Source organism: Nerophis lumbriciformis, linkage group LG01 (assembly GCF_033978685.3).
Source record: "Nerophis lumbriciformis linkage group LG01, RoL_Nlum_v2.1, whole genome shotgun sequence".
Classification (NCBI taxonomy): Eukaryota; Metazoa; Chordata; class Actinopteri; order Syngnathiformes; family Syngnathidae; genus Nerophis; species Nerophis lumbriciformis.
Window position 1 is genome coordinate 16,177,501 of NC_084548.2, and position 24,000 is coordinate 16,201,500.

Here is a 24,000-nt window from a genome sequence, read left to right on the forward strand (position 1 = left end):
TAAGACTCTTGAAAGCAATAAAATAATCCCCTCAATTCCCCCCAAAAATGTATTAACTCGCTGGAATATGAAGACAATATAACATACATCCATAAACGTGGATGCATATGCAAAAGTGCAATATATTTATCTGTACAGTAATCTATTTATTTATATCTGCACCTTATTGCTCTTTTATCCTGCACTACCATGAGCTAATGCAACAAAATGTCGTTCTTATCTGTACTGCAAAGTTCAAATTTGAATGACAATAAAAGGAAGTCTAAGTCTAAGTCTAAGTGTTTTCTATCAGGCATACTTGCTTTGATGGCATGGAAAATTATAACATTACCTAAATGCAGTCTGACTGAGTTCTGCCTGTTTCCCCGCCAAGTGTTTGAGTAATCACATAATCTGCCACCAAACTTGTAGTCACGGGCAAAAAAATGTATCGAAATATGACACTCTTTGATTTTACGTGAATCGATACACGGTAGCGCCGACGGAATTCGGCCGGTGCCTGTAAAAGAACTGAATCAGGTACCCATCCCTGGTAAGTTTATATTAGGTAAGTTTATATTACAGTTATTGTACTCCCCAGCAGTCACAAGGCATTAGAACAATGTTGAGAATTTGTTATATTAGGTCCTGAGGTTGATCAACTCAAATACAATGTTGAAATGACATGCTTTTTGACATCGTTTAATCAATGTTGGGTTTTGATGTTGATTTGACCTTTTAATTTTTGGTAATTTCCCAACCAATATTCTACAACACAAATACAACGTTGAAACAAGATGTTTTATGACGAAGTTTGTTCAATTTCAAGTTGTGATGTTGATTTGACCGTTGAAATTTAATAATTTCCCAACAAACAACATGGATCCAAAGTTAAACACCAACGATGTCTCAATTTACAAAAACAACTAATTTGCAATGTTGTTTTTAAGTTTGTTTTAAAGGACATGCATGTATAATCAACGTTGTATCAATGTCTTGTGCCTGCTGGGTCAGTACTTTTCCAAGGTCTTGTAGGACAACCATAATGTTTTGTTTGTCAAAGATTGTTGCACAGGTTCCTTAATAGTCTACATACAGGGGTCGGCAACCCGCGGCTCCGGAGCCGCATGCGGCTCTTTGATCACTCTGATGCGGCTCAGCTGCATACTTGCTGACCCTCCCGATTTTTCCGGGAGACTTCCGAATCTCAGTGCCTCTCCCGTAAATCTCCCGGGGCAACGATTTTGAGGGTGTGCCGTGAGGGCAGTGCCTTTAGCGTCCAATTTTACATTATCTGCGTGCCGGCCCAGTCACATGTTGTTTGCGGGCTCTGCCCTACACACGTAAGTAACTGCAAGGCATACTTAGTCAACAGCCATACAGTTCACACTGAGGGTTGCCGTATAAAACAACTTTAACACTGTTACTAATATGCGCCACACTGTGAACCCACACCAAACAAGAATGACAAACACATTTCGGTAGAACATCTGCACCGTAACAACATAAACACAACAGAACAAATACCCAGAATCCCATGCAGCACTAACTCTTCCGGGCTACATTATACACCCCCGCTACCACCAAACGCTAACCCCGCCCACCTCAACAGACGCACGGAGGGGGGGAGGTTGATGTGTGAGGGGGGTTGGGGGTCGGGGTTTGGTGGTAGCGGGGGGTGTATAATGTAGCCCGGAAGACTTAGGGATGCATGGGATTCTGGGTATTTGTTCTGTTGTGTTTATGTTGTGTTACGGTGCGGATGTTCTCCAGAAATGTGTTTGTCATTCTTTTTTGAAGTGGGTTCACAGTGTGGCGCATATTTGTAACAGTGTTAAAGTTGTTTTGTACGGCCACCCTCAGTGTAACCTGTATGGCTGTTGACCAAGTATCCCTTGCAGTCACTTATGTGTGTCTGCAGAAGCCTCATACAATATGTAACTGGGCTGGCATGCTGTTTAAACAGGCTGTAGAGGGCGCTAAAGACAGTGCCATCACGGTACGCCCTTATTATTGTTGTTTGGGTGAAAATCAGCAGACATTCGAGAGAATAGTTGCCTCGAATTTCGGGAGTCTCCCGGAAAAATCGGGACGGTTGGCAAGTATGACGCTGTCAAGCGCCATTCATATAAAACTCGCGAAATAACGTCCCGCGGGCCGCCTGTCTGGTTTATACATAGCACAAAGCAACAAAAAAAACTTTGTATGCAGTGTTATTTCATTTTAAATTTCAAAAGAGTTTTGTGGCTCCCATTGTTTTCTTGAATTTGTGAAATGGGTCAAAATGGCTCTTTGAGTGTTAAAGGTAGCCGACCCCTGGTATACACCATGCTATAGTAATCTTTCTTAACTTACTGTATGTTATCTTTCAGTTTCACCTCCAAAAGAAACATGCAGTAATACATCTTGAATGCTTCATAGCTAATATTCATAGATAAGGCTTATGCATGGATTAATTTTACTGCCATATCATGTATTTCCCTGGTTATCTGTTGCTAAGCAGATTTCATATGATTATGTTTATGACTGAGCTTTAAGGCCAGTAAAAAAATGGTCAAGGAAATTTCTCCTAAAACAACGCCATCATTATTACATATAAATATATATAAATTAATATTTCAATATCCTAATAAAAAAAACGCCACCATTTTCCCCTAATGCAAACCAATATATAGGAAGTGTTATATATTCTAAACCAGGGCTATTCAACTGCCGGCCCACGGGCCAAATCCGGCTGGGGAATGACACCACTGGCCCCCAATTCAAAACTTGGGTGACATTTTTGCAGAAAAACAAAACAAAACTGGAGTGTTCCTGTTGTATAGAGGAACTTAGACCACTGTAATCACATTGGCAGATCATTGCATTGACATTTTAACCTTGATAGCAAACATAGAACACTTGGGTCCAAAGCTAAAATGTACAACTGAGGCGTTCCTCAAGGCAGTGTTTTTCAACCACTGTGCGTGCCGTGGGATACAGTCTGGTGTGCCGTGGGAGATACTCTAATTTCACCTATTTGGGTTAAAAATATTTTTTGCAAACCAGTAATTATAGTCTGCAAATGATGTGTTGTTGTTGAGTGTCGGTGCTGTCTGGAGCTCGGCAGAGTAATTGTGTAATACTCTTCCATATCAGTAGGTGGCAGCCGGTAGCTAATTGCTTTGTAGATGTGGGAAACAGCGGGAGGCAGGGTACAGGTAAAAAGGTGTCTAATGCTTAAACCAAAAATAAACAAAAGGTAAGTGCCCCTAAGAAAAGGCATTGAAGCTTAGGGAAGGCTATGCAGAACGAAACTAAAACTGAACCGGCTTCAAAGTAAACAAAAACAGAATGCTGGACGACAGCAAAGACTTACTGTGGAGCAAAGACGGTGTCCACAATGTACATCCGAACATGACAATCAACAATGTCCCCCCAAAGAACGATAAAAACAACTGAATATCTTTTGATTGCTAAAACAAAGTAGATGCGGTAAATATCGCTCAAAGGAAGACATGAAACTAGAGATGTCCGATATTATCGGCTGTTAAATGCTTTAAAATGTAATATCGGAAATTATCGGTATCGTTTTTTTTATTATCGGTATCGTTTTTATTTTTTTATTTTTTTATTAAATCAACATAAAAAGCACAAGATACACTTAGAATTAGTGCACCAACCCATAAAACCTCCCTCCCCCATTTACACTCATTCACACAAAAGGGTTGTTTCTTTCTGTTATTAATATTATGGTTCCTACATTATATATCAATATATATCAATACAGTCTGCAGGGATACAGTCCGTAAGCACACATGATTGTGTGTGCTTCTGGTCTACTAATAGTACTAACCTTTAACAGTTAATTTGACTCATTTTCATTAATTACTAGTTTCTATGTAACCGTTTTTATATTGTTTTACTTTCTTTTTTATTCAAGAAAATGTTTTTAATTTATTTATCTTATCTTATTTTATTTTATTTATTATTTTATTTTTTATTTTTTTAAATGACCTTATCTTCACCATACCTGGTTGTCCAAATTAGGCGTAATAATGTGTTAATTCCATGACTGTATATATCAGTATCGGTTGATATCGGTATCAGTAATTAAGAGTTGGAAAATATCGGAATATCGGATATCGGCAAAAAGCCATTATCGGACATCCCTACATGAAACTGCTACAGAAAAATACCAAAATAAGAGAAAAAGCCACCAAAATAGGAGCGCAAGACAAGAACAAAAACCCTACACACAGGAAAACAGCAAAAAAGTCCAAATAAGTCAGGGTGTGATGTGACAGGTGGTGACAGTACACCTACTTTGAGACAAGAGCTATAGTGATGCATGCTTGGTTATGCTTTAAAGTCATATCCAACAATTGCGACAACGACTTTTTACTGTCAACTGAGTTTTGTTTTTTGATGATTTCTGCTGGTGGTGTGCCTCCGCATTCTTTCAACGCAAAAAATGTGCCTTGGCTCAAAAAAGGTTGAAAAACACTGCCTCAAGGCACCCTTTTAGAGGGGAACTGCATTTTTTGGTGAATTTTGCCTATTGTTCATAATCCTTATGAAGGACAAGAAGACAAAAGTTTTTTGTTTTTTTTTGCAGTCTAATTTATAAAAATTGGCTCGTTCTTGTTGGCTGGCAATGCAGCTAATGGGAGCAATCAATTCTACCTCTAAATTACTCTAACAATGCATTCAAAAAACATCAAAAATACTATATTTACGGCCCGTAACCTGTATAATAACCAAGCTGTAGCGACATTGTTATTGTAGGAGCGAACACTGAAGAACTATTTTTCTACTGTAGTAACACATCGGCATGCTTCGGTATTAGCTGTAAAAGACAGCTACGGAAAGAGACACGCTCGCTTTATGACAACACGAAACACGTTTGAGTTTGTAATGCACAACACAATGCAATAGGACACCAATCTGTACTGACTGAAAAACATGAACAATCATATTGCAATATCTGTAAAGTATTAGCTTACATTTATTTGTTTGTTTGTGCACAGCTAGCTCGACAGCGTATGTACTGTAGTTGTAATAACAAGACTGGTGTGCTGTATGTATCATGATCAATATTTAAAGTGTGATTCACTTGATGGACAGTTGTGCGTTTTGTCCAGCCGGCAGAACTGCTTTTTCCGGTTTATTTGGGTAAGCAGTCCATTTATGTCAAAATAGCTTGGATGGTTCCACATTTATAGAGTAGTCTCTTTCACCTCACTCTCTCTGCTTTCGTCTGCTCCAACGTCTCACCCTTCCTACGTGCTCGCTTCTGGAAGCAGCAATTCATCTTTTGTATGTTCAGCTTCAAAAAATAAATAAGGAAAAAAAATAAAGACTCCTCATTTGTCCAAATATAGTCATCTTTGTTGTCTGTTACCAAGTTTGTCATGATTAGAACACACTCGCGTTTGTTTCCGACAGTAGGAACATTCATTTGTTGCTGGAAGTCGGACATGTGCTGCGATGCACTGAAGGAATCTGTCATTTATTGAAGCAATTAAAATGATCACAATATGGTAAATATTGAACATATTACAAATTGTTATGAACGTGTCTGTTACTACATTTTCTATAGACGTGCTACGTGTATATAAGACATTGATGGAGGGTTTTGCAGTTGTTTTGGAAGGCTTCAAATGCTACAAAAGTGACTCCCATCATCCAAAGTTTTTTATCATCTTTAAAATCCTTAAAAAAAACAAAAGACGTGTGTTCTTGTCTCGCATAATGATTGTAAATGATGGGCAAAATTAAAAAAAAAAAGTGCAGTTGCCCTTTAAGTCCTCTACTTTTTAGCAATAACACATTTTTTTTTCCATAATTTGACTTATGTAACTAAGGTTTTGCCAAAACTTGTTTATTTCAGATGCTGTCAGTAGTCATTTGTTCAACTTCTTTAGTTATACTAGTGGTGTTTCTCAAGGTTCCATTTTAGATCCTCTCTTTTTCATCATTTGGCCTATTCAACTGGTGGGCTGCGAGTTCAGTTCTAAAAACGTGTGACGGACTCACATTTTTGCAGCACGAGAGTGCTGTCAAGGAGATGATCTTTGACTTGTTTTTTTTGCAGAAGGTCCTTAAAAACAGCAGAGCGCTCCTATAACTCTGACGAAATAAATAAACCAAAATCAAATGTCTACTGTAGAGAACACTGGTTCTCTGCAACATACAAAATAAGACTTATTGTGAAGGGAGAATTCTTTCCCATTCTTGCTTGATGTACAGCTTAAGTTGTTCAACAGTCCGGGGTCTCCGTTGTGGTATTTTAGGCTTCATATTGCACCACACATTTTCAACGGGAGACAGGTCTGGACTACAGGCAGGCCAGTCTAGTAACCGCACTCTTTTACTATGAAGCCACATTGATGTAACACGTTTCTTGGCATTGTCTTGCTGAAATAAGCAGGGGCGTCCATGGTAACGTTGCTTGGATGGCAACATATGTTGCTCCAAAACCTGTATGTACCTTTCAGCATTGATGGCACCTTCACAGATGTGTTAGTTACCCATGTCTTGGGCACTAATACACCCCCATACCATCACAGATGCTGGCTTTTCAACTTTGTGCTTATAACAATCCGGATGGTTCTTTTCCTCTTTGGTCCAGAGGACACGACGTCCACAGTTTCCAAAAACTATTTGAAATGTGGACTCGTCAGACCACAGAACACTTTTCCACTTTGTATCAGTCCATCTTAGATGAGTTCAGGCCTAGCGAAGCCGACGGCGTTTCTGGGTGTTGTTGATAAACAGTTTTCGCCTTGCATAGGAGAGTTTTAACCTGTACTTACAGATGTAGCGACCAACTGTAGTTACTGACAGTGGGTATCTGAAGTGTTTCTGAGCCCATGTGGTGATATTCTTTACACACTGATGTCGCTTGTTTATGCAGTACAGCCTGAGGGATCGAAGGTCACGGGCTTAGCTGCTTACGTGCAGCAGTGTTGAATGTTCCAGATTCTCTGAACCCTTTGATGATATTACGGACCGTAGATGGTGAAATCCCTAAATTCCTTGCAATAGCTGGTTGAGAAAGGTTTTTCTTAAACTGTTCAACAATTTGCTCACACATTTGTTGACAAAGTGGTGACCCTCGCCCCATCCTTGTTTGTGAATGACTGAGCATTTCATGGAATCTACTTTTATACACAATCATGGCACCCACCTGTTTCCAATTAGCCTGCACACCTGTGGGATGTTCCAAATAAGTGTTTGATGAGCATTCCTCAACTTTATCAGTATTTATTGCCACCTTTCCCAACTTCTTTGTCATGTGTTGCTGGCATCAAATTCTAAAGTTAATGATTATTTGCAAAAAAAATAAATGTTTATCAGTTTGAACATCAAATATGTTGTCTTTGTAGCATATTCAACTGACTATGGGTTGAAAATGGTTTGCAAATCATTGTATTCCGTTTATATTTACATCTAACACAATTTCCCAACTCATATGGAAACAGGGTTTGTATGTATTTACCTGCAAAGACTTGACACAGCCCAGTGAAGTAGAAGAGTCCGCCTTTGGACATGGTGAACAGTTGACCCAGAAAGACCAGGAAAGAGACGGAGGAGAAAACAACGGAGAGGACCATTAAGACCTGAACTGCGTGGAGCCACTCTGAGAAATAGAGATAACAAATGTTTATTGGAAGTAAAGCACATCTTGATGAAGAAGTCGAAGGAATAAAGCGGTTACCACTTTCTTTGGAGGAGGCGCACAACCACGTTCCTGAGAAGTTGTCATATCTACAGTTGTACCATAGGTCTGAGTTCTCCATCCCCTCCCACACCCACCAGGACTTCATGGAAAGAACAGTTAACATTATTAACTTGTTTTATCAACGCTGATTGTCAACACGATTACCTTCTCCATGGTCGAGATGAACAGCATGGCCAAAGTCACCAGATGCAGCAGAGTCACAAACATGAGGAGGTATGCCATATTTTTTAATCTACGGGAGAAGACAACTCAGTTTAAATGAGGACACCCTGAGAAATGCATTCAGCACGCCACTCAGCATTGGAATAGCGTGTGACCAAGTTAGCACGCCATGTTAGTTTGTTGTACAATAAGTATCAGTGTTAGGGCATTTTCCTGTTTTGGAAAAGTCAAAGTAGGTGGATATAGTGAAGCGGCTGTGAGAGGCGACGCTGGAAAACAGTGCAATCAGTCATTGCTGACCCCAATGTGAGTTGCCCTTACAAAGACAACCTGTGCCACTGAGGAAATCTACACAAGGCCAAAATATTTACCTAGTTGACTCCTCCTTTACGTTATAGGGCTAAACTGCCTGTAATTCTACTTACACCTTCTGTGAGTGAGATTTATATGCTGAAAACCTGTATAAAACTCTAAAAAAAGACTCTCAGACTGGATGCAATTGTTTGTCTGGATCATTATCTGTAGGAGAGGCCCATCTGAGTGGGTGGTGGGTGAAATTATGTCATTACACTAATTTCATCCATCAAAGGAAGGGGCATGGGAGGTAATAATTTGGTCAAAATTGACATAAACAAAAGAATGACCTGGAAAGAAAACATGTGCAAGAAATTAAAGCGTATGACATCTTCCGTGCTGTGCGTTAGATTATTATTTTTTTTTAATATGGCACATACCGGTAAATGATTGCAATAGTAACAACATAACTTATACAGTCGTACCTCAACCTACAAGCTTAATTGGCTCTTCACTCAAATTACTTGTATCTCAGATCAACGTCTCACATTGAAATGAATTGAAATCAATTCAGTTGGCGCTTGGCTCCCCCAAATCAGCATCATTTTAAGAATGCAGCATGTCTTTTAAAAAGAAAACAACATTTCAGATAAGATATACAGTCTTGTATAAAAACAATGCAAACTGCAGTATAGTTTTTTGAAGTATTGTAATAATAATGTACAGTGTTTTCCTTGGAGAGTGGACTTCGAGCTCCTTTACCGTCAAACACATCAGCAGCAGTTGTTCCATATTTTCATTGGTAAGATGGCCACTGCTTGGATATAATTTTAACATCCTTGGCTGGCGATAGACTCATTCTGCTTCGGTATGGTGCAGACCAGCAGTGATGCGCTCAAATTGCTTCGCCAAGTTGGCACTGTCATGTTTTTGATGATTTATTTCTTTAATTCAATGAATATCATCCACTTATTCTCTACAGCAGTGTCCTTCACTCTCACTTTCCTCCTTCCTGGTTGTAAAAAAAAAAGTGATGTGGATTTCTAGCTGTAAACTAATGCTAGCGAGTAGGACCAGATGTCAGATGTCATTGTGACATTTGCTATTCCAACTAATAGCAGGGATGCTTATAACTCAAAATTGTAATAATTATTAACAACTACCGAGAGACTGCACTTATCTCAAAACACTCTTAAGTTGGGGCACTCTTAAGTTCAGGTTCAACTTTATAGGGATGTGAATCTTACAACAACTTCTCGAAGTGACAATTTGATTCAGAATCAATTCTCATTCAACACAATTCCCGATTCAAACCGATTCTCGCAACATATTAATTAGTACATACATTAATAAGACCTTTTCAGGTAGCAGATTGCAAAAGCTCCGACGTGGGCTGCTGATGTATGATGTATACGTGCGGATGACCCAAAAAATACTTTCTAAAAAAACTGATTATTGAAATCGATTCTGTGTACACATTAAAGGGGAACATTATCACCAGACCTATGTAAGCGTCAATATATACCTTGATGTTGCAGAAAAAAGACCATATATTTTTTTAACCGATTTCCGAACTCTAAATGGGTGAATTTTGGCGAATTAAACGCCTTTCTAATATTCGCTCTCGGAGCGATGACGTCACAACGTGACGTCACATCGGGAAGCAATCCGCCATTTTCTCAAACACCGAGTCAAATCAGCTCTGTTATTTTCCGTTTTTTCGACTGTTTTCCGTACCTTGGAGACATCATGCCTCGTCGGTGTGTTGTCGGAGGGTGTAACAACACAAACAGGGACGGATTCAAGTTGCACCAGTGGCCCAAAGATGCGAAAGTGGCAAGAAATTGGACATTTGTTCCGCACACTTTACCGACGAAAGCTATGCTACGACAGAGATGGCAAGAATGTGTGGATATCCTGCGACACTCAAAGCAGATGCATTTCCAACGATAAAGTCAAAGAAATCTGCCGCCAGACCCCCATTGAATCTGCCGGAGTGTGTGAGCAATTCAGGGACAAAGGACCTCAGTAGCACGGCAAGCAATGGCGGCAGTTTGTTCCCGCAGACGAGCGAGCTAAACCCCCAGGATGTCTTGGCTCACACCGTCCCTTATGCCACCGAAGATGATCAAGAGAAGAATATAGACCCTAGCTTCCCTGGCCTGCTGACATCAACTCCAAAACTGGACAGATCAGCTTTCAGGAAAAGAGCGCGGATGAGGGTATGTCTACAGAATATATTAATTGATGAAAATTGGGCTGTCTGCACTCTCAAAGTGCATATTGTTGCCAAATGTATTTCATATGCTGTAAACCTAGTTCATAGTTGTTAGTTTCCTTTAATGCCAAACAAACACATACCAATCGTTGGTTAGAAGGCGATCGCCGAATTCGTCCTCGCTTTCTCCCGTGTCGCTGGCTGTCGTGTCGTTTTCGTCGGTTTTGCTTGCATACGGTTCAAACCGATATAACTCAATAGCTTCAGTTTCTTCTTCAATTTCGTTTTCGCTACCTGCCTCCACACTACAACCATTCGTTTCAATACATTTGTAATCTGTTGAATCGCTTAAGCCGCTGAAATCCGAGTCTGAATCCGAGCTACTGTCGCTATAGCTTGCTGTTCTTTCCGCCATGTTTGTTTGTATTCACTATGTGACGTCACAGGAACATGGACGGGTGTGTATATAACGATGGTTAAAATCAGGCACTTTGAAGCTTTTTTTGGGATATTGCATGATGGGTAAAATTTTGAAAAAAACTTCGAAAATATAATAAGCCACTGGGAACTGATTTTTAATGGTTTTAACCATTCTGAAATTGTGATAATGTTCCCCTTTAATGACTTAGATGCATGTATTTTGCAGGCACAATCAAACACTGTACCACATATACCAAAAATCCACAAACATCCCACAAAAAGTATTTAAAAAAGATCTTCTTACCCGGATTTTGCTCTTGCTCTCAATCAGAACCCCAGGAGCAGTCTTACTATACCAACTACTGCAATGCTGTGTCCTGTAGGTGGTCCCCTCTCTTTTCTGGGCATACCACACCCCTTTTCTTTTCCTACTCACACCATCCAAACTTTCCAAAGAGGCCGCCCATTTCCTCCGAGCCTAACAGTGCTCCCTTTTTCTCTGCCTCCTTCAACTCCATCCCAAAAAAAAAAAGAGACTCCAATTGGGCACACCCTTTGGCAGTGGCACCACATTAAAATGACAACACATAAACAACACAAGACAGAGATGACATGTCATAGTCTTCGGTATGGATTTACATTATACCATACATGTGTTAATTAGTGGATTGTGTGGAAAGATTAACACATGGTTGTAACATTACTCACATGTCTGCATGGCATTTGAGAACACTGGTCACACTAAAAACATTTAGGAAGGAGGAACTATGTAAATATGTCCCTTTATAGCGGGGTTAACCTTATATTGCAAAAAACAGCATGCTTTTATGCCATTGGTATGTGTCAATGCACAAAGCAGACTTTCATGCAGCTGGCATGGGCTCGATTGCCCCTTAATGTGCAGCCTATGACTAACTGGAGCCCAGGCCACAGTAGTCCAGATTTCACCCTAATCACCTCCAAAAGACTTCAAGTCCTGTTGTGATCCTGACTGGGATAAGTGGTGTAGAAAATGGATTGATGGCTTCAGAATCTTGCACTCAACATCCAAAAATAAATATATACATGATCATCATAAATTTTGTTTAAAAAGGAGCAATAATGCAACAATGCTATCACTACATCATCACATTATTTCAATAGTTTCTCTAAAGTGAAACAACGCGGATTTGTCACCCTCTAGTGGTTCTATTTACACATGATTGAAGTGGCGACAAAAAAAAACAGGTATTCTATTTTTGCAGTTAGTCACTTGGAAACAGGGGCGCCGAAAAGGGGGGGGTAAAGGAGACGGATTCTAGGGGCCCATGATGGAGGGGGCCCAGAGAGGCCCCTAATGATGATGAAATTATAATACAGAAAAAATAATGACACTGTGTTGGGGGCCCTGTAAAGATTCTTTTCATGGGGCCCAAAATCCCTAGCGGCGCCCCTGCTTGGAAATACATGTTTTATAATTCAAGAAAATGTTTTATTAATGTCTTTAATGTAAAACATATCATTCAAATGCATTACTCTCACTGGAATGTGGGAGGCCATTTTGATATTAAAACAAAAAAAACATGTAGATTTGTGTATCAACATTTTAGCTTGTTAATCCTTATATTGTGCCTTTTGCTCTGATGTTCTAAGTTTTTATGTTTTTTGTGTGTTTATTTTTATTTTTACAACATGCTTTGAGCCGACCAAAAATTAGCAAGCCGCGTTCTAAACATCCCTGCCCATCAAGAAAAAACAAACATTATTTTTAAGATACGGAACACAACAAAGTTCTGTCTGGTGGACATGACTATTTACTACTACTTTGTCATTGTAAATGATGAAGATGGTATCATCCAACAAAAAAGAATGGTATGAAACCTGACGTTGTCATAGCAATTAATACACACATTCAGATTTTTCAATAATGATTACAAAATAAATCTGATTCTTGGTTATGGAGGTCCAAACGGAATTAAATTAAATAAATAAATACATCTTTAAATGATTACTATATGTGCCATTAATTAATTAAAATGTTTATTTAATTGATAAATGTGTTATTAAATGTGTCATTAATATATTTAATGTCTAATTGCATTTAATTATTGAATTAATTATCAATTTAATCATTCAATTGATTATTTCACATTTAATTACTTATTGATTTAATGAGTATTTAATGACTTAATTAATTGATGACACATTTAAGTAATTATTTAAAGATTTGTATATTCATTGTATTTTGTCCCATTTGGCCTTGCCATACTCAATGGGATATAGTTTAAAGTGCAAATCATTATAATAAAATATTATCGTATATTTTATGGTAATTTTGATGAAACAAAATGTGATAAATAAACCCACATTTAAATAATTAATTAAATGTGTCATTGATTAATTATAATTGGAAATTAATACATAAATGTGTTACTAAATGTGTCATTAATATTTTTAATGTCAAATTCCATTCAATTATTTAATAATTTAATTTATAATGTATTTCTTAATTGAATTAATTCTTTAAAAATGTTTATTAAATATTGATTTCATCATTCCATAATTTAATCATTTAATTAACTACACATTTCAGTAATTATTTATAGATCCACCCATCCATTTTTTACTGCTTGTCCCTCTTGGGGTCGTGGGGGGTGTTGGAGCCTATCTCGGGCTGAAGGCGGTGTACACCCTGGACAAGTCGTCACCTCATTGCAGGGCCAACACAGATAGACAGAAAAACATTCACACTCACATTCACACACGAGGGCCAATATACTCCGGGTACTCCGGCTTCCTCCCACTTCCAAAGACATGCACCTGGGGATAAATTGATTGGCAACACTAAAAAATTGGCCCTAGTGTGTGGATGTGAGTGTGAATGTTGTCTGTCTATCTGTGTTGGCCCTGCGATGAGGTGGCGACTTGTCCAGGGTGTACCCCGCCTTCCGCCCGATTGTAGCTGAGATAGGCTCCAGCGCCCCCCGCGACCCCAAAGGGAATAAGCGGTAGAAATGGATGGATGGATAGAAAATGGATGGTTGGAATTCATTATTTATTTCATAATTTCGTAATTTTATGTTTTATTTTACAATTTATTTAAATATTGATTTTATTATTTTATTATTAAATTATTTAATTAATGTAACATTTAACTAATTATTGAACAATTTGTGTTATATTACTTATTTCTGTCCCATTTGGCTCTCCGTACTCAGTAGCATATATCTTACAAGGAAAATAAATAATAATAAAATACTGTGGTATATGTTTGGGGGAAGCAGGGGTGTCAGGTGATTTAATTGTTGCCTGGTTAAATTTATTTTAATTTATTTATTTTAAGACTGATCTCCCCCCCGCATGGTCGTAATAATGGTACGCTCCGTTGCCAAGGTGCTAGTGGAAGCCAGTCCACTTCACCACGCCTGTCGTCAACAGTTAGCCAAACTTGTAGCACTCGTCGCTATACGGTGAGTCTTTCTACGTTTTAACAACGATTATCAACATTAACTTACGCACGGCGACGTTGTGTGGAGTACTTTGTTCCGGTGGACGCTCACTTTTAGTCCCCAGCCGAGCGTCTGAAGGGTTAGCCCGGACTAGCATTAGCTTTTAGCCGCACATTCCAACTTTGGGGCTAACTTTTGCCGCCTTGCTAGCTCGCGGCTGAAGACTGCATGTTTTTCGTAGATTATACTGAGCGTTTAAATATGTTGGTTTAATCATGCTTTATGCCTTCATTGCATCTCTGTCAAGCTTGCGTGGGCAAAAGGAATGTACTCATTGCTCTATGTCAGACATTTTGAAGACTATGGTTCGCTCCAAAGTACAGATTTTTAGCCCATTTAGATGCATATAGTAGTTTAGGGCAGTGTTTTTCAACCGCCGTGAGATATTGTCTGGTGTGCCGTGGGAAATTATGCAACTTCACCTAATTGGTCCAAAAACTATTTTTTGCAAATCCATCCATCCATCCATTTCCTACCGCTTGTCAATTTTGGGGTCGCGAGGGGTGCTGGAGCCTATCTCAGCTGCATTCGGGCGGAAGGCGGGGTACACCCCAGACAAGTCGCCACCACATCGCAGGGCCAACACAGATAGACAGACAACATTCACACTCTAGGGCCAATTTTAGTGTTGCCAATCAACCTATCCCCAGGTGCATGTCTTTGGAGATGGGAGGAAGCCGGAGTACCCGGAGGGAACCCACGCAGTCTCGGGGAGAACATGTACACTCCACACAAAAAGATCCCGAGCCCGGCCGGGATTGAACTCAGGAATACTCGTATTTTGAGGCACATGCACTAACCCCTGTTCCACCGTGCAAATCAATAATTATAATAATATGCCGTCGTCTAGTGCCTGTGCTGCCTGTCGAGCTTGGCAGAGTAGGTGGCAGCAGGTAGTTAATTGCTTTATAGAAGTCTGAACGCGTCAAGGATGGTTTGCCGTGATCCCAGTATGCAGAGCACAGCGGTAGACAGCGTGCAGGTAAAAAGGTATGTACCGCTTAAACCAAAAATGAACAAAAGGCAAGTCCCGCTAGGAAAAGACACTGAAGCATAGGGATGGCTATGCAAAACAAAAGTAAAACTGAACTGGCTACAAAGTAAATAAAAACAGAATGCTGGACGACAGCAAAAACTTACAGCGTGTGGCGCGGAGGCGGCGTCCACAAAGTACATCCGTACATGACAATCAACAAAGTCCCCACAAAGAAGGGTAGCGTACGCACAACTTAAATAGTCTTGATTGCGAAAACAAAGCAGGTGCGGGCACATAGCACTCAAAGGAAGGCGTGAAGCTGCTACAGGAGAACACCAACAAAACAGGAAAGGTCACCAAAATAACAGCGCCAGACAGGAACTAAAGCGCTACACACAGGAAACAACAACAAACACAAATTAAGGCACGACAACCTGGTGGGGTTTCATTTTTTAACCTTTTCTGCTGGTGGTGTGCCTCTGTCTTTTTTTTTTTTGGAAAAAAATGTGCCTTGGCTCAAAAAAGGTTGACAAACACTGGTTTAGGGTATACATTGTTTAATACTATCGCCCAAGAAGAGATGCATAGAGAAGCTGTATAGTGCTTTGTCATACCATTTGTGCAAATCTTACATGTATACTGCTTTAAGATTTGCATTGGATCATGTCAACTAGTCTAACTAGGATCTAACTTTGCTGTGACCTGAACTGACTGCATTATGTTTTAATATCCAACAGCAAAAATGTACCTGAAGTGGAATTCTGTTGGCACTTTATGTGCAACTGAAGGATAAACCGTCGTCTGGAATCTTGTTTTTTTTCCCCACCCCGGAAACCAAGTTCCATCCCTACCAGGCAGCTTCATCCAACTTAATGTGGCACCATGGACCACGAAGAGGTAAACATCTTCAATAACCATCCAGATGACTAGTCATCATAGTTATTATCTTTTGCCTGCTGTCGTAAATGTTATCTTGCCGTTTAGTTATTTCTTGCCATATTATAGAGCCGTGTGTAGCATTTAACTCCAACAAGTCCCTGGGAGACCTGATACAGGGCTTGTGACAATACGTTGCATGTTTTGGGCCTCGGGTGGGGCCCACTCAAGTTACACAGCCTGTAAAATACAGTATAGAGTTCAGCGACATGTGTTTAGTGTTGGCATGCCATTGTAGGCTTGCAGCCTTCTATATGCTCCCTGAAGGCATTGGTTTTCTCACTAGACACTGAATGTTTTCTAAACTAATATAGATTTATTTTATACAAATAGCGTGCCAATATATTGCCTGTGTGACACAACAGCAGCACAAATCAGCTGATAATCATCCATCCATCCATTTTCTACCGCTTATTCCCTTTTGGGGTCGCGGGTGGCGCTGGAGCCTATCTCAGCTACAATCGGGCGGAAGGCGGGGTACACCCTGGACAAGTCGCCACCTCATCGCAGGGCCAACACAGATAGACAGACAACATTCACACTCACATCCACACACTAGGGCCAATTTAGTGTTGCCAATCAACCTATCCATGACAACCATAAAACATTAAAGGCTCTGACTTTATCTGGTGTTGGAATCTAATGGTTCATGAGTGAGTATTGAAGTTCCATCCATCCATCCATTTTCTACGGCAGAGGGTGCTGGAGCCTATCTCAGCTGCATTCGGGCGGAAGTTAAATTTGTCAATGTGGCATAGAAAATTTTAAATAAAACAAAACAAAAGATGTATATGAAAATATGTCATGATGAATGTACTATCAAACAAAGCGTCAATCAAAGTTTATTTATATAGCCCTTCAATGTTCCCTCTAATTTTTCATGTGTGTGAGCAAACGCAAAAACTCCCTGAGCAATCAGTGGAGCCCATGTGAGCAACATCAGACGTGCACACTGTGGCTACACCAGCAGCACACCTGTCCCAAACCTAACTAAATAACAAGTTAAATGTCCATCCATCCATCCATTTTCTACCGTTTGTCCCTTTCGGGGTTGCGGGGGGTGCTGGAGCCTATCTCAGCTGCATTCGGGCGGAAGGCGTGGTACACCCTGGACAAGTCCCCATCTCATCGCAGGGCCAACACAGATTGACAGACAACATTCTCTTATTATTATAATCAAATGACAGCAGTAATTTCCTGAGGTTATTTTCTAATATAAGTGTTTAGGCCCACTTACAATGACAATAACAAAAAATATTGTTTTTCATGAACTGTGTACTTGTATTGTTTGTCTGGGTGGAGGTCCTGCTTTGGAAATAATTTGTACCCCTTTCAGACATTGCATTTAGTTCCCATTAAAACATTCACATGTTGCACAATGAGATGTAAGCAGGGGATCATGTGTACATTCCTGCAACTTCCTGTTTGTAAAAATATATTTGTATTAGTATTTATTTAATATACCAACAGCATTTCATGATTAATATTTATAAATTAAGATTCCTAATAAATGACACTAGAATAAGCACACATTCGATTGGTAAATCATAGTGTAACGACCTGGAATGACACTTTATGTGTAGTGTTGGAGTTGTCCGACTTTTTGTGTGGCTGTAAACGCATCACTGGCTAAGTGCCATATGTACACGTGTTGGCGCAAGTGAGAAAGAGCGAGCGGCTGCTGTTGATATAACAAAGTTGGTTTTGGTCTGGTTTGTACTGCAGAAAATGACCACTTTTGCTAGATATAATTTTTTTTACTAATGTTTTGGTGATGTGTTTATGGCCGACAATAAAGAGTTTTGCTTAGTAAAGTGATCGATGGAATTCATGTCCTCAAAGCGTCTCGACAGATGTTACAATATTTGAACAGTGATGACGAAAACTGTTTTCTCTGTCGTGTCCGTGTCGTGTTGAAAATTGTTTTGCGTAAAAAATGTTATTTGATTTTGAGCGTGGCATAGATTTGCTGTGCGCAGAGAACACTTGCACAGACCTTAGAGGGAACATTGTAGCCCTTCCTTAATCACAAGTGTCTCAAAGGGCTGCACAAGCCACAACGACATCCTCGGCTCAGATCCCACATCAAGGCAAAAAAAAACAGAGTGGACACGGTTAATAATTTGAGAGTCCAGTCCATTGTGGGGTCTGCAGGACTGCATATGAATTAAATGTTTTAAACTGACCATCAGGCCAGCAGGGATAGTCATCTAAATAGTTTTGGGGCCACATTTCCAGAAAGCTTAGGACTGAGGGGCCGGTGTCCTCCCTTCAGCGTCTTTACAGTGACATTTGATTTTGATCAATTTATTTTGGCAGTTTCTTACAGAAGCACTCTGCTGTTTTTAAAAACCTTCTGCAAAAATGTCCGTCTCTCACCAGTTATTTGAACTGAACTTGCGGGCAACCAGTTAAAAAATACAGCCCAAATTATGAAAAAGAGAGGACCTAAAATGGAACCTTCAGGAACACCACTTGTAAAACTAAAGAAGTTGAAAAAATGACTACTGACTGCATCTGAAGTAAACAATCTACAGTAAACCCTTAGTCACATAAGTCACATTATTAAAAATTAACGTCCAAAAAGCAGTTAATTTAAAGGGGTGCCTTGTGGAACACTTCAGTTATATGTACATCACAAGTTTGGACCCAGCATTCTGTTTCATAGCTAGATGCATATGGTCCTTGACTGCACTTAAATGTAGAGTATATGTAGAATATATTTATATTATATACATATAATATGTTATATTATTTATTATTATTATTGTCTATTGTGAGCGAACTGTGGTGCTGAATTTCCCCCAGTGATCAATAAAGTATTTTCTATTCTATCTATTCTATTTTATTAAAATGTCAATGCAAGGATCTGCTATTGTGTTAACAGTGGTCCAAGATCCTCTATACAACAGGAGAACTCTTGTGCATTAAGGAATTTGCCGCAAAATTGTTTGTCTTCCAAGTTATGAACTGAACCTGGGGACCGGAATGGTGTCAATCCCAGACCGTATTTGGCTCCCCAGTTGAATAGCCCTGCTGTATAGTTTGTATTGATCACCTAAAATATGCCTATTCATTAATCCAGCCCTCTGCATGCCCTAATCCTGTTAAATTTTTTTCAGATCAGTTAAGTAGTTTTTATGTAATCCTGCGTGTACTCCAATGAAGTCAGCTCTAGAGCATCCACTTTATCCTCCTTTTCTTCAGGTGCGGTCAGAGCAGGACCAGATTTCCGTGCGGCTCCAGGATGATGGTTTGCCCTTGGGGGCCAGTCCAGAGGAGCGACAGCGCCACCTATGGCAGCGGCTCCTCGACACCGAGGCGGAACTGCAGCAGTCCACACAGGAGCTGCATACTTTACGTTCACAGCAGGCCAACGAAATGAAGGAGGTGAGCCAAAGAATTCTACATGAATGATGGAAGGTTGTCAAGACATCTTCAGTTTTTCATTCATCATTGGTACCTATTTTTCATCATCTACCAACAAAATGTAAAAAAAAAAAATCAGTTTATCGGACAAAAATGTAAAACAAACATGTTTTACTTAAAATACACATTCTGTACTGATTTCACAGTTGCCAAGTGTTTAGGTGTTGGCAAGAGGTCTGTGTCTCTCTGAGTGATATTGCTTGTTTTGCAATGTGTCCTTAAACTGTTATGTCAGGTGGACAGCTATGTTGGGCATATCCGTGGGCTTCTGCAGCAGCGCGAGTGTGTGACTGCTGGCTATGAAAGAGACAATGAACAACTGCGACAAGAGCTGCACCACATCAGTCAGCAACAAGGTGAGCCCACCATAATGTTTCTGTACTTATTGACATTAAAAAAAAAAACTAAACTAAATAACACCTGTTGTCCTGTGAAAGTCTAATGAAAAATATTCCTCCAGAGATTCAGAGCAAGGAGCTGGCGGAGATGTTAGCCCAGGAAGACCTGGGGGAGATCGGCCTGAGCAGCCCCAGTGAACAGGTGGCTTACTTACTGGTGGAGCGGGCAACACTGCTTGAAAGACTAGAAGCTGCTGAAAGGAGGCTCGAGACTCAGAATTTATCTGGCAACACTAGGGATGTCCCACTCCAGGTGAAGAACTGACACACATCTGAGTTAGTTGTCCTGTTTCGTGGCTAATATACAGTATGACTGGAATCACAGTCGGTACGTCTCCAATGCACTAATTTAGTGTGATTTCTCAAATGATTCAGCTCGAAATAAAATATTTACAACACTTGGAAACACCTTGATCCGATCGTGTTTGGCTTTACAGATTTTCTGATTAAATTATCTAGATCAGGGATTGGCAACCTTCAGCATACAAAGAGCCATTTGAGCCCATTTCCCACTAAATAAAACCCACCGAGAGCTGTAAACTCTGAGCGCTAAAATGACGATTGTATCACGTATCGTGTCATTACACTTATGCTATAACATTTATGAAATCAAACACAGACGACTCACCAGTTATTTTTGCTCATGGTCAGCTTTCCACACCAGTTCTGAAACTACTCTTTCTCAGACATCTCCATCATTTTTCCACAAATGATGTGCGTTTGTTTTGGAAATGTCTTTCAACATTTGACTTTTTTTGTTGTTTGCTATTTTCTCCCCACATATTAAGCACACATATGAACCAGCCACAGTAAAAGCAAATTAATCTGTTGTTAAAGCATTAAATGTTATATTTTCATCAGAAATGTTTACCGTTTTTGATAGGTCAGTTGCTAGCTTACCTAAAAACAATGCAATTGCTTGGCAACAAAAGATGATGCATAGGGAATGTGATGTACCTTTTTATTAACAAAATATTAAAATAAGTTTTATTTATATATTACAAGATCACCCACCTCTTTAAATAGCAAATGTTACATAAACTAGGTAAAATTAAATTAAATAGCTATTATTTATTGACATTTTGTTTCAAAAGCAAGCCAAAGGGAGTGTGGGCAGAGGTATGAAAGAGCCACATGAGGCTCCAGAGTTGTGGGTTGCGGACCCCTGATCTAGATTATGCGATTGGAAACCAGTTCTCTCTGGCATGTGGTGAGTTATCTGTGCGCGAATCTCCGTGGCCGACCAATACGCCGTTCTTTACTACGGTACATTAGTCACAGGCCAAGAAGACGAACAAGTGTACCGTGTTTGAAACTGCAGTTCTTCTTTACTCAATATAATTTGATGCAAAAAGCTATTCCAAGCATGTTTTTTTGTCTTTCAAACACATTTTAGAATTAACTCTGCAAAAGCTGAATTAATACAAACAGTATAGTGTTGGTATGACTATACAACCACTGTGGTGTTTGTATGAATATACAAACCGTATAGTATTTGCATGTACTATTTCCGATGCTGTTCTGTACCAACAAATGTTATTATTCCCAGCCGGTTGTAATGGTGCATAATAGCATCAATGTTTTACAACAAAATATTACTTCCGAATTGATGTTATCCTACAATGTCTATTTTGGGATTACATTGTCCATCATTGACCAATGTGGATAGCTGCAGACACTACATCAATGTTGAATCTGAACATTTCCTGTTCTCTGCTGGTTGAAGAAACCAGGACCCCCCATTCTAAATTAACTTGTTTGGTGTGATGCTGCACACACATGGTCTTTGCTCCCAGCAGGGTTCGTCCCAGACTCCTTGGAAGAAGCTCTTTGGGCTGCGCAAGTCTGGTCAGAGCAAAAACAATATTACCCCTGTAGGTTCCCTCCCACGACTGAACTAACATGACTAACATATGTGATTGAAAAAGCCATTGAAAAAGTGATAACTCTGGCTTGTCTCGGTGTGGCACTGCTTGTTTTTACTGATACCTGCATGACCACTGCGATTACTTTTTCAATAACTTGTCATTGGGAAGTACCTGGTTTTAAATACAATATTTGATGGCAGTTGATAGGTTGCAGGGGCACGTAGCATGAGAGCCATTGTTGCACTGGTTTCTGGTGCAGGGGAATCCTTCACACAAAATGTTGGTCTATCCCCTCACTCCATTGCAGACTTGCGGCAATGATAAACCTCCCTTTTCAAAATGCATGACTTTTGACAGCGTCTGTTTTCTCTCCTAATAATCTCAGCAGCCATTAACGCAAGTTTCCTTCAACGACAGGCTCACAGCGAGGAGCTCTCCCATGAGCGTAATGAGCGCCAGCGGCTGGAGCGCGACTTGGACGAGGCGTCAAGCAGGTTGGAGATGGCTCATCAGGAAATCCGAAGGCTCAACAATGAGCTGGATGTGGCCAAAAGCAACAGTCTAGACGTGTGTGGTATGTTACAAATACTTTGCTTGTGTGCCCCAATGAATGATGAACCGTTTGATACTTAAGCAACTTAATATAATATATTTTGATGATTTTAGAGTCGGAGCTTCAGGAAACGCTGCAAGAATTAGAGATTCTCAGGAAAGAAGTGGACAAACTGAAACAATGCGGTAACATTTGGAACTGACATTCATTGTAGTACGAGCCTAAATATGCAGATGTATTAAACATTACCACAAGTCTACAACACTTTATATTTCATCAGGATATTTCACGTTGATTCGAAAAGGTTAACAATAATTCCATTTAATGTATTTTAAGAATTTTGGTGGGGAATAAGCTCAACTACCAAACCCCAAAAAAGGTTTTGCGTTTACATTTTATTCCTGCTAGATGGTGAAAAATGGTTTTATACTGCAGCACAGCCCAGATAACATTCATTTTCTCATATATACATGTTTTCTTTGACTTTTTTCTAGATATGATGAAGCTGCAGAGGGCCAAAGAGCAAAGTGACAGATTGGATGCAGACAACATAAGTCTGAGGGAGAGAGTGCATTCTTTAGAGTCAGAGAAGAAAAATCTGCTTCAGCGGGTTGGTGTTGTTGTACATTCTAAGTCTAATTTAAGTCCAAACTATACAGCAACATGTTGTGTTTGTCCAGCTGGAAACAAGCAATGACAACCAAGCCCTAAAAGAGGACAGAAGTCAAAAGAACGTTGAACCACAGAACAACCTGGCTGACTTTTTAACTAAAGAAACTGATCCGATTCACAAACGGTAAATGTGAAGTCTTTAACAATCCCTGTTCATTGCATAATACTGACTCATCCTGTCATCATTGTATGCCAGCTGTCATGCGGTAATTGAGGACAGGCTTGTTCAGGTGAGAGAATTGGAGCGCCAACTTCAGCGGCTACGCAAGGAGCAGGAGGAGCTGGAGGAGAGAAACGAGGAGCTGGAGTCTCTGCTCGGGGAAGCCCAGAATGCCAGCAAGGAGGATAGGCATCGCCATGAGGGAGAACTGGAGGGACTACATCGGCGGGTAATATGTAGCCTTCTCTGTAATATACAGTAGGAGTGATGGTTGATATTTTGTCAGAGAAGTAGAAGATAGTTAGTCCAACAGCTTATGATTCAAATACATAGTTTAGGTTGGAGTTCAAGTCCATGATCATCATCATGATAATTTGGTCATGCAGATCAAAAACCTTGAGGGAGAGCTGAAGAAGCAGGAAACACAATTGAAGCTGTTAAATAATGGAGATGAGGTCAAAACCACAGAGCCCTTCTTACAGCTGGTAAGAAACACTTCATGTTTTATGTTTAGTGTGTTGAACATTTATAAGATTGAGGACAGTAGGAAAGAATCAACCTCATTCTTAGTATGTATTCCACAGGTCCCTACCTAATTTGAGGGACACAGGCATTATGATTATTGTGTAATACCCCTTATGCCTTTGGGAGTTTATCGTCCCAAAAATGGTGTTAATTATTTGCTTGTATAACTTGAAATATTTTAAAGATAGTTTTTTGC

General features: G+C 39.8%; 2 protein-coding genes across 8 annotated transcripts in view; one reads left to right on the top strand and one right to left on the bottom strand.

Moving 5' to 3' along the window:
* The window catches only part of emp3b (epithelial membrane protein 3b (MAM blood group)), a 17,653-nt gene extending 2,174 nt beyond the window's left edge, over positions 1-15,479 (bottom strand). The window contains exons 1-4 of one of the 3 annotated variants that reach the window (XM_061976184.1): positions 15,428-15,479; positions 7,850-7,937; positions 7,682-7,784; positions 7,463-7,603 (exon numbers count right to left, since the gene is read on the bottom strand). In XM_061976184.1, the coding sequence (XP_061832168.1) occupies positions 7,463-7,603; positions 7,682-7,784; positions 7,850-7,937; positions 15,428-15,471 (376 nt within the window). In that variant the 5' untranslated portion in view covers positions 15,472-15,479. Of the gene's footprint in view, positions 1-7,462; positions 7,604-7,681; positions 7,785-7,849; positions 7,938-11,103; positions 11,183-14,293; positions 14,398-15,427 lie in introns of those variants that run through there. The other 2 variants (XM_061976201.1, XM_061976193.1) reach the window with 2 other exon arrangements.
* The window catches only part of ccdc30 (coiled-coil domain containing 30), a 17,153-nt gene continuing 7,305 nt past the window's right edge, over positions 14,153-24,000 (top strand). For 4 of the 5 annotated variants that reach the window (XR_012050348.1, XR_012050347.1, XM_061976111.2 and 1 more), the window contains exons 1-12: positions 14,153-14,248; positions 16,001-16,160; positions 19,407-19,589; positions 19,864-19,984; positions 20,089-20,279; positions 21,826-21,900; positions 22,312-22,468; positions 22,561-22,632; positions 22,942-23,057; positions 23,128-23,243; positions 23,316-23,508; positions 23,666-23,764. Coding sequence is in view for 3 of the 5 variants with exons in the window: in XM_061976111.2 (XP_061832095.1) it covers positions 16,146-16,160; positions 19,407-19,589; positions 19,864-19,984; positions 20,089-20,279; positions 21,826-21,900; positions 22,312-22,468; positions 22,561-22,632; positions 22,942-23,057; positions 23,128-23,243; positions 23,316-23,508; positions 23,666-23,764 (1,338 nt within the window). In the remaining 2 variants the exon portion in view is untranslated. The remainder of the gene's footprint in view (positions 14,249-16,000; positions 16,161-19,406; positions 19,590-19,863; positions 19,985-20,088; positions 20,280-21,825; positions 21,901-22,311; positions 22,469-22,560; positions 22,633-22,941; positions 23,058-23,127; positions 23,244-23,315; positions 23,509-23,665; positions 23,765-24,000) is intronic. The other variant, XM_061976130.2, reaches the window with a different exon arrangement.